Source organism: Strongylocentrotus purpuratus, unplaced genomic scaffold (genome assembly GCF_000002235.5).
Source record: "Strongylocentrotus purpuratus isolate Spur 01 unplaced genomic scaffold, Spur_5.0 spur5_scaffold_2, whole genome shotgun sequence".
NCBI lineage: Eukaryota > Metazoa > Echinodermata > Echinoidea > Camarodonta > Strongylocentrotidae > Strongylocentrotus > Strongylocentrotus purpuratus.
In genome coordinates, this window is record NW_022145605.1 from 34122284 (window position 1) to 34133429 (window position 11146).

Below are 11146 nucleotides of genomic sequence, written 5' to 3' on the forward strand. Positions count from 1 at the left end.
TCTGAAAGTTTGAGTGAAAACGAACCATTATTAACGATAACAATTGGGAAAAACTGATCTGATCGATTCCTTAATTCTCCCAACTATATTATTACAATTTAATTACATTTTAGGTGAATTTAAATCTTTACAAAGCAATGAGTTGTCTTTAAATACCATTCCAGACATTTAAGTTTTGACAGATTTTTAAAAGCCTGTCTTATGTCATATTTCTTTGGCAGTGACACCTTCTTTTGCACAGTGACACCTTCAAAGAAAACCGTAATCTTTTGTGGCTTGAGAATTTTTTCGGGATTTGTTGTATGTTAGAGGGTTAGTAAAATAGAAGGAATATTAAGTAACATTTCATACACAAATTACGCAATTTTTTCATCAACCTTCAACAATGTTACCGAGTCACTCTAAATAGCATTTTAGTCAACGATTACTACATACATCATTACTAGCTAATTTGAAGGAGGGGCAAGGGGGCAGTTATCCCCTCCTGACTCACTGCTGACCAAGATAGGCCTATACTGGTTCATGTAATTTAAAACAAAATATATGAGGGGATGGGGGTTGGTTAGGAGGCTGCATCAATAAGAATATATTTTACGTCATCTTGTCAATGTATTTACATCATCCTTTTACTTTGCAGAACCTTAGCCCAATGACAGAAGGTGGCCCTCTTTTGGTATGGGGAATGGGCTGTATAGTCCGACATTATTGCGCATTCATCATACACGATTCATAGAGTAATGTTGCATTTAGTTTCTGTCAGACGAAATGGAATGCATCAATACTCCGAGATAAGAATTTTTTTTTCTAATCAACAAATTTTTCCCAACTTGTCATCTATCGAACTGAAACCAACTATTAAACAAATAACAAGATACTACTTCTACTGCTGTTACTACTTCTTTTACTATACAATTAACGTTGCATGATTTAAATAATAATGATAATAATAGTAACACCAATAACAATTATAATAATGATAATAATAATAACAATTAACAATACTTAGAATAATCAGGGGCGGATCCAGGAATTTCTTGCCGGGGGGGGGCACACGGGGGGGGGGGGGCACACGATGGGAAAGAGAACATATATATATATTTTTTTGGTTCCAAAATATCGCAACGACTCAGCCAACCGCTGAATAAGCGAGGGTGGGGGTGGGGGTGGGGGGGGGGGGGGGGGGGGGTAAGAGGACATTTTTTTTTTTTTTTTGGTCACGAAATTTTTAAATTTAACATTTTGCTTCGTTGGTGGGGGTGGTAAGGTCACCTTTTTAGGTCAGCCATTGGCATATTTTTTTTTAGATAAAATTGTTTATAATTGTTTAAGGGCACGCCCTTGTTTTTCAGTACATTTTGGGCGAATTTAGGGCTGATTTTAACATATTTTCGGGGGCCGGGAGGGAGGGGCACGTGCCCCCTGTGCCCCCCCCCCCCTGGATCCGTCCCTGATAATAGTAATAATGGTTTAATGATAATAAAATACAATTGTAAGGCAAACCTTAGGGTTGATAGTAAGTGACGTAGTAAGATACGGTGGGAAGGGGCCGGGTGACAAAGGTTGACAAAGAATGGGAAGACGGGAAAGGAATGTTTAACTATAGGGACGTCGTCAGTCTGACCATTTTGGTGATCATTTTGAATGCGTCGGGCGCACCAAAATTTACCAAGTGTCAGCCGACAGTATTTCAACAAATAAGAAAGGGGAAGTTTACCTTCTCAGCCTTTTCAAAGACCGAAGAAAGTAGGTAAAAATCGATCTTTAGATTTGCCGGTTCCTAAAGTAATTTTTTTTAACGAGCAACTAACCCCCCCCCCCCCCCCCCCCCCCCCCCCCCCCCCCCCCCCCAAAAAAAAAAAAAATTATATAAAAAGAAAATACAACTAATTATGGTGTACTGAATGGGACCTACCTTGACTAGTATTTGCTATTTGTTGGCTCCATTTACCAAATCCATATTTGTTGTGCTGAAATGCAACGAATCTAAAATGTTAGTTAAGACTTAAAAGAAATGAAAAGGAAACAAAAATAATGATGTCATTATTAGCTGCACAACGCATGCGCAATTCAGTCTGTAAAATCTCAAGATGGCGGCGCCCAGTGGTCAAACACACGAGGAAGGAGGAGTAGGGTTAGTTGAAAATGAATCAGATCCCGGAGATTTACGGTTATTACACGTGATGGAAGCCTTAGTAGGGGAGAATAAGAAGCGATTTAGTACAGAAATGAGGCAATTCGGTCTTCCTCTTCCTCCCAAATCGCCGGAAGAACAGACGATCGAACGGGTTATGGAGAGTTGCACGTTCAAGACAGTCATCAGCGGTGTTCTCGGTACGTGTCTCCCTAAACCTCCGGCAGCATGGCCCCTGGTCGGGCGGGGGTAATATCTTGATGAATCGGCTTATGCCGAAAGGGTGGGTAGCGTCGCGTTGACTTGAACGCGACCATTCGTTCAAAGCCCCCCCCCCCCCCCCCCACAGTTTGGCCGAAAGGGTGCGTTGACTAGTCTTCCACATCGGTCGTTTACAATAGAATTTTAGATCTAGATCTAGATCTAGGAATAGAAATTTAAGTCGTTTAAAATTCAAATAATGAAAATAGTTATCAAAGTTTTATTACCTTATTTGCGCACTTAACTTTATCAGTTTATTAGGTCTATACGAGTTATCCAATTTATCTCAGAACCATTCAAAAAATCTTTCTGATGCAGTCGTTCAAACTTTGTTATGGTCTAGGGTAGCGCGCCCAGTATTTGGTCAGACAGCCGTTTCAACAGCTGTAACACTAACAATTTAAAAAGTAATTTAAGAGCCACGAAACTTGCACAAATCAGGCAGCTGAACAACTTTTCTTAACTCACAAAATTAAATCAGATTTAGGGCCCCGGAAAGATCTCCAACTTAGCTCGAAATTGGTCAGTGTTGCACAACTTTCTGCACTTCCGCGTTCTCTTAGCACATGTAGAAGTCTATTGCGAAACAACTACATGTGCTGTCGCAATGAATTTAGTATGTGTGTGAAGAGAATCACTTCCGTGTTCACTCCATTGCAGTGAATTTGCAAATGACGCACTTGCCGATGTGCGAGAGGTATTTATATGATACCCTTGCCATGCGGTATCACTCGGCCAGTATTCGGTCAACCCATTGACATTCAGTGCTTTATCGTGCAATTGTGTGAAAATAGTGCGCAAATACGCTTCGTCTTTGGCAACGGAGATACTACGCACAAATCGCCTGACCGAATTCTATTCGGCGTGACCAAATTCTGGGCAGAAAAATGCTCCGTCTTCTTTCGGAAGTATTTTGCTTATCATTATTCTATATTTTAAGTGAATATAAAATCCTGTTAGAGGAATAAATTTAATTTCTTTTGATGGGTAGATTGCCAAATAAAAGATATAAAATATTAGGGATTTCTCCTTAAGTGACCGAATACTGGGCACTCTACCCTAGTACAGGAGTAGTATCTTAGGAATTCTTAGAAATATCAAATCTCAAATTCTGCTGTCGGACTGAACTGAGCATTGCAGTGTGAAAGAAATTATGTTACTGCATGTGATTTTACAGATGATATTAAAGGTACTACCGGTATGTCCCATTTGCACTCCAAAAAAATGAGAGGTAAAATTTCAATGGCATTTGAAAGATATATGTAATACAAATTTAGAACTTCCCTCAGAAGAACAAAAGGGCTGGAAAATATCTTTTTGTGGGATATTGACGACTGTTAGATGACGAATCAAATTTAACTAGAGCAAGTTTAATTAAATAGTCTGATTTTCAGACCCTGGATCAAATGGTCGTATTGTGCTGCACAAAGATTCCATTGGTTACATTTTGGCCTTACAAGAAGTTGGTTATTGACATGGACAAATGCAGTTTACCCTTTACAGCTCATTTCATACATGTTATTACCAAAGTAAAAAATGAAATCAGTCAGTCAATTACTCAATAGTGTCTGAAAGTGAAGTCTAGAAAGAAAACGGGTTTCCTTGCATAATTTGAATACTAGGAGTAGGACACTGCTAACGTTTAAATTTCACAGACGTGACATATTCATAATTCCTGTAAAGTTCTACAGAATTCGTTGTTGGCTGCAAAAGGGATACGCTACCTTTAGTTTAACACACAAATTCCTTCCAATTCCAAATGCACTTCAATTACTTTTCAACTGAAAGGCGAATGATACAAGCTTACTCAGCGTATAGATCTAGGCTAAGTCATGGGCTGTTATAAAACATGAGAAGAATTTGAAAATATTATTTTTAGTTTGAATTTGTTATATTTGAAATCCCAATCCAAGATAGTGAGGTGTCCATAGCCTTCGAGTTGCAGTTTAAAGGGACTCTTGGTAACATTGTTAAGTTGAGGGGAAATGGTGCTAAGGTAGTGACTTCAATGCTAGATGTACAATTAAAGATAATCTGAAAATTTGAGTCAAAACTCAAAACGGACCATTATCAATGGTAAAAATTGGAAAAAGCTGATCTGATCGATTCCTTAATTTCCCAACTATATTATTACAATTTATAATTACCTTTTAGGTCACAAAGTAATGAATTGGCTCTATTTTACCATTCCAGTCATATTTCAGTGTTGAAACATTTTTAAAAGCCTGTCTTATGCCTTATTTTCATGGAAAAACGATTGGGAAAATTCAAAAATTGTTTGCACAGTGACGCCTTCAGAGAAAACCATGAATATCTTTATGGTTTGAAAAAAAAATCAGGATATCTTTAGGATATTTTGCCTGTGATAGGTTTAGTATAGTAGAAGGAATATAATATGTACCATTTCACACACAAATTACACACTTTTTTCATCAAGCTTCAACAGTGTTACTGAGTCATTTTAAGGACAGCATTGTTATCTCACGGTATCGATTTAATCCTTTTGTTACTTCCTTCGACAGGTTTTGCATTGGGTGGTGCTATTGGACTGTTTGCATCGAGCGTTAACCCGGTAGATCCTGAGCTTGCAGCCAAGCAGAAGGCCAGAGATGTCTTAAAGGACATGGGAAAGCAGTGCTTGTTCCACGCCAAGAACTTTGCCATGATCGGAGCCATGTTTGCCTGCACAGAGTGCCTTGTGGAATCGGTGAGTTGCACTAGAACAAAAAATTTTAAACTTGCACAACCACAGTTTTTAGTTTTGGGATATTTGAAGGACAGTTTTGCAGCCACACCCTACACACGGCACAAAAGTTCCGCACAAATTACGAAAATACTTTATTTAAGTCGCTGGGACTCAACTGGAAGAAGAAGATAAATATAGGTCGTGTAAATATGCACAGCAAAATCAGCTGTTGAGTACAAGGTTGTCTTGTGATCAAGTTCGTTTTTTTCCTTCCAGAAAAGGGTGATTTTATCTCTGGAAATAATCTTCGCTTTGGGATTTAGAACCTTACCTGCTGTGATATTGGTTTTAAATCAATAACCAGTGGTGCTGAGAGGTCAAACCACAAAGGCATTATTATTTTTGTATTATTATTTTATTTGGCAAATCAAGTCACATAAATAGAGCAATATAACAAACATGAATTGAGATAAAATCAATAGAGAGCATATATAAATATTGCAAGAGCAGGTGCATTCGGTTGAATGTTTGAACTTCAGATCAGTACTATACCTTGGGTTTCCATTTATGGCGCTGTTTACACTATCGCAGGATATATTCATAAACAAACATTTGATAATGAATATGATCAAAGTGTACTTCCGACGAGACTCAAGAGATGACCAGCGGAAGCGTCGCAACTCGCAACCTTTCCTTGTATGACATTTTCATTCTTCTTTGTTTAAGGATAATTCTGGTAGCTCTACTTTGAATAGCTTCAATCTTACCGATTAATTTTTTGTATACGGGGTCCAATGGTAGGCCGTACTCGATTATGGGTAGAATAAGAGCTTTGTACAGACAAAGTGTAGCGTGGGAAGAGAGACCAGATGAAACACTAGAAAGCAGCCCAAGGAGCCGTTTGGCTCGTGAGACAATGTAGTTGACGTGACTATCCCAAGATAAGCAATTATTTATCATGACACCTGAATATTTGGTCTCATTGACTACCTCAAGAAGAACGCTATTGATTCTGTACTCGGGAATACCTGGATTCTTAGCGCATGATATCCTCATGACTCATTGGCTGTAGTGCTACTGGAAAACTGCATCAAAGAGGGCTATGCTAACTGGTGACTGCATTTACATTACTGAGGACTTTCTACTATACTCTGACATTAAAACGCTATTCGATACTATTAAAGGGAAAGTCCACCCTGAAATTAAGTTAGTTTTAATAGGAGTAGAAAAATGAGAGAAACAAGTCAGTGAAAGTTTGAGCAAATTCCGATTAAAAATAAGGAAGTTAGGATTTTTGAAGTTGTGATCAATCAAACACAAATTGGCAACTCTATGACGTATCATGCGAGCTCAACTTCCATTTGCTCAGTACTAAAAAAATCTAAAATTTTCATTTTCCCTCAAGAAAAATTTCAACCATACATGCACCCTAAATATAATAATTGCAAATATGTTTCTATACTCCCCCTGCAAGGAACAAATATATATTCCGTCATCAATAACGAAGAAAACATGATTTTATGGAATATTATGCACTAAGCAAATGAAGGAGAGCTGGTATAATAAGTCACAGAGTTGCCAATTTGTATTTGATTGATCACAACTTCAATAATTCATAACTTTCTTATTTTCATTCAGAATTTGCTCAAACTTTCACTCACCTGATTTTCTTATTATTCTGCCTCTATCGAAACAAACTTATTTTGGGGGTGGACTTTCCCTTTAATGTTTTAAATTTGAGTAAACAGTTAACATGATAAGCCCCTGTGCAATATAGCAGCAATGTAGCTCAGTTGTATGCAGAATATCAGATATGCGCCTTAGATCTCCCTAACAATAATTAACCCTAGGACCTAGATGTCAGTCAGGTGACCAAAGCCAAGTTAGATCACATGACTCGGATAACAGCTACATTTTAATAAACATGGCCTTAGCAAAGGGCATTGAGGCCTGGCTGACCATAGAAAGTGAAAGTGATGTGCAAGGACATCTTGATTAGCCCTCACAGACTTACTATCTAGTCTAGTGCAGTGCACTTGGATCCATTATCTGACAATCTAATATCTTGAATTACCTGGCGTAGAACACTGACTATGTTAGTGTTTGTGAATGTATTAAAGTGACTGGGTAACATTGCCTCAGATTCTGAAACAAAATCCTGGATTTAGCTCATGCAGCAATCATAATTATAAACGTTTAGGTCAGTCAGGAATCCCATGACTTTTACAAGCCGATCGCCTGTCTGATTATCAAGATATTTATGATTGAAAATCAAAAATTCATTTTTCGTTTTCCTAATGGTATTTATAACACTACAGTCTGTTGGGGAAATTGAGTATGGTAAAACCGGTCACTCAAATATTCTTACCTTTTTTTTAAGGGCTTAAAATTTAAACCATATCACAGACACTGATGCATCTCAGATTTAAAATTGTTAAACGATGCCTTTAAGTCTGTATTTTGGGCCTATGAAGCAAGATGGCCCATATAACCAGTAACACATCGCACCAAGTGTGTGTGGTTTAAGGATAGAAAACATCAGTTACTTATAATGAACTGTGAAAATTAAATATCCCCCTTCCAATCCAATCTAATCCAGGAATTTGCATATCAAGTTGCCTCATTTAGAGGCACTGATGAGGCTTAAAAGCTATCGAATACCTGTATGTCGTCCATGATTCACATGTGAAAGACTGGGGTAGTGGACAGTTGTAAGCATTGCAATGACCATTGTAATTTATACCTGCAATCATCATTATTTCAAGTCTTCACACAACTACTTCCCACCTTGCACTTCCTACCTTGCACTTCCTATTTAGCATTTAAGTGAGAGCCACATTGTTGGCCTCTGCCAGGTCCCTCCCACTGCTTGTGACAGCCAGCATGCGACAGCTCAGTACATGGTCCATGGTCTGATGGCCCTGGCCGCACTCACAGCCTGCTGAATTGGGTATACCAGTATACTTGCAAAAAGGGGAATCAAACAGTTCTGCATACTAGTAGCTGACTATTATCTTTTATGCGCCACTAATTTCATTATTTTCATATCATATTTACAGTATAGAGGAAAACATGATGCCAAGAACAGTCCCATAGCAGGATGTATAACAGGCGGTCTCATCGGTTATAGAGGTTTGTGCATCTTTCTTATAATATACAGTCAAACCTGTCTATAGCAACCGCCCAAGGGAAACACAAAAAGTGGCCTTTGTAGATAGGTGGCTTTGTAGACAGATTCCTTTAGTACATGATTCAATGAGAAGCCATTTTCAAGGGAAACAACAAATGTGGCCTTTGTAGACAGGTGGTCACTAAAGCAGGTTTGACTGTATTTGCACTTTCTGTCTCCCACTCTATCTTCCTGTCATCTTTCATTTTTCCACTCTCGGTTTCTACCCCCTTCTGTATCTTTTCTCTTCTCTTCTCTAGCGTTCTCTCTCCATATATAATTTCTTCTCTTCTTTTTGTTCTTCTTATTTCCTGTAACAGCATTATTTTCTATACATTTTTATTAGCTATGATTTCAATATTTGTTTTTTCTATCTGGGTCCTCCTTACCATTGTTTTTCCCTCTAGATAGATTTGTGATTCAATAGAATAGAATAAAAGAATAGGTCTCAACGTCCCCCCTCCCCCTTTTTTTGGTTGTTATCTTGTTGAGATTTTAATCTGAGAAAACAAATATCTACGACTGATTGCTATTGTTTCATTTATATTTCTTCTCCAGCCGGACTGAAGCCAGGCGTTGCTGGGTGTGTGGGATTTGCAGCTTTCTCTGCGGCCATTGACCGCTACTTCAGCTTCCACTGACACTGACACAGTGGTCAAGCGATCACCAAGAGAATCGGAATGGACATCCTGGTGGTCAGTTCCAGAATGATGTACATCTTGACCGCGGTGGTTCTCTTTTGTTTGTTGTCATTGGACATTGGCAACTCAGTGAAGACTTGGAGCAAATATGCTTTCATCGCAGATAAAGCATATCAGCAAGGACCTCAGGGAAATATGTTCTTGATGCATGGATGAACATCAGTCAATGCATCAGTGATAAACCCATCGACCACTGCATTGTCTATGAGAACTTGGAGCAAATATACTTTCGCTGTGGGTAGAGTAATTTGTCTGTTTAGAGCCAGAAGGGCGCTAACTCATATTCTTTAACACTGAGAACATGCCCTTCTGGCTCCAAACAGAGGATATAAATGAGAGCTTTGAGCAAATATGCCTGTGATAGTTGAATATTGACCAACCAAGATCTTCAGGTGAGCGTCATTGGTTTGGTCGTCAAGCACCAGATCAATTGGATATTAAGCCAATGAATACTATGCCTGAGATAACTGATGTCTCTAGAAAATGTGTGTCCTAGCAAAAAGAAGTTGTATTTACCATGTATACATAGATCAACTGCTATATATGCCATTATTTTTTGCGAATTTTGCGATCTCTCATTGATTGCAAATTTTACAACATACAAACAACATTTCCAGCAGGTAATGTCTTGTGTCAAAATCATTAAAGCAAGCCCTGTCATAGAATGATGTTATTGAAAATTATATAACTGGTAGTGGCTGTGGCTTTTTACAAATTTAACAACTCACAAAATATGTCCTTGAACCCTTGATCTGTGAAGAAAAAAACTTTACACGAAAATATTGGCTTATACAGTGTATGCAGGGCTTCTCATTTAATTTGTTAAAAGGGGTTCTGGATTGTTAGAGTCTGCATGTACATGTATGTGCCCTATGTTAAAATGTTGACCTTTTCTTTGGGGGGGGGGTCCAGGTTAAGATTTTAGGTGCCCATGGGTCCAGGGCGCTTTTTTAATGTAGAGTCCTGCATTATGGCAGATTTTATGGAGGGCATTATTTGTCATCCTGGTTTCATTATTAAGGATGTTTATTATTAATTCCTGCTAAACATAAAATGAGGAGGAGGGGAAGGAGCATTATTTGATCAGAGATATTTTCTGTACGGGGTAACCAAATTATTTCCATGGAATTGATATTATAAAGAAAGATATTTTTATACTTTCCATCATTAAATCTTATGTCAACTCTCATAGTTAAAGAGGATGCACAATCTTTGTTATTTTTAACAATGATTATCGTTCTCACTAAATCGTTAGCGTTGTTTTTCGTGAATGTGCTTCTTACATATTGGAAAAGGTTAAGTACCTAGTTATTTATTGATGAAATTTGCAAAAAGTGGCTTCCTATGTACATGTATGAACTTACATACAGGTATGTTGAATACTATCAAAATTAAAATGGTTCAATATTGTATTTTAAAATGATATGTTTTATTGTGTAATCATATTTGATATGTCTCCGTTAGCGATACAAGACTGAAATTAAAACTGGAAGTTCATTATATATGCAATACAGGTAGACTAATGCTCAAAAATAGATTTCTGTGTAATATTCTTCTATTTCAGTTTTATTTCAGCAAGTAAAATAGATGAGATACGTTTCACTCTACCTGATCCAGCTTGGATAGAGGGCGCTATGGTAGTAAATTAACTATCAAGATTAATTTCTTCTTGTATTGGAAAAGATTTCATACTGCAGAAAACTAGATTTGACAAAGTCACAAAGAATTTCACAAAATCAACTCAAGGGTAATTCCAAAATCCTTTCTGTGTATCCCACAAAGGTCACATTCGGATTATGTAATACGTTATTGTACTGTTCGCACATTCCAATGGATGATGGGAAGAGCTATTGAAATTGCCTTGGGTTAGATTTTCGGAAGTCTTTGCGATCATGTTTAAAGGGAATGGGTATTTTTGTCTCAGATTCTAAACAAAAGCCTGGATTTAGCTCATGCTGCAATCAAAGTTATAAACCTTTATCGCCCGTCTGATTATCAAGATATTTATGATTGGAATTTGAAATTGCAAAACCGTTTTCCCCAATTTTTTTGGTAACACTACAGTCTATTCGGGAAAATGAGTATGGTAAATCCGGTCACTCAAAGATTTTTACTTTTTTGAGGCACTTCATGTCATGATCATTTTGAAGCGCAATGTTTCTTAGGGCTTCTATATTACACCATATCACAGACGCTAA

At 37.7% G+C, this 11146-nt stretch overlaps 1 protein-coding gene across 1 annotated transcript; it reads left to right on the top strand.

Annotated features, from left to right (window-relative positions):
• Positions 1-2080: 2080 nt before the first annotated feature.
• Positions 2081-10885, top strand: LOC592058 (mitochondrial import inner membrane translocase subunit Tim22). Its single transcript, XM_030992260.1, has 4 exons — positions 2081-2331; positions 4915-5099; positions 8138-8210; positions 8806-10885. The coding sequence occupies exons 1-4, from the start codon at positions 2088-2090 to the stop codon at positions 8886-8888; spliced, it is 585 nt and encodes a 194-aa protein (XP_030848120.1). The 5' UTR covers positions 2081-2087; the 3' UTR covers positions 8889-10885.
• Positions 10886-11146: the final 261 nt, after the last annotated feature.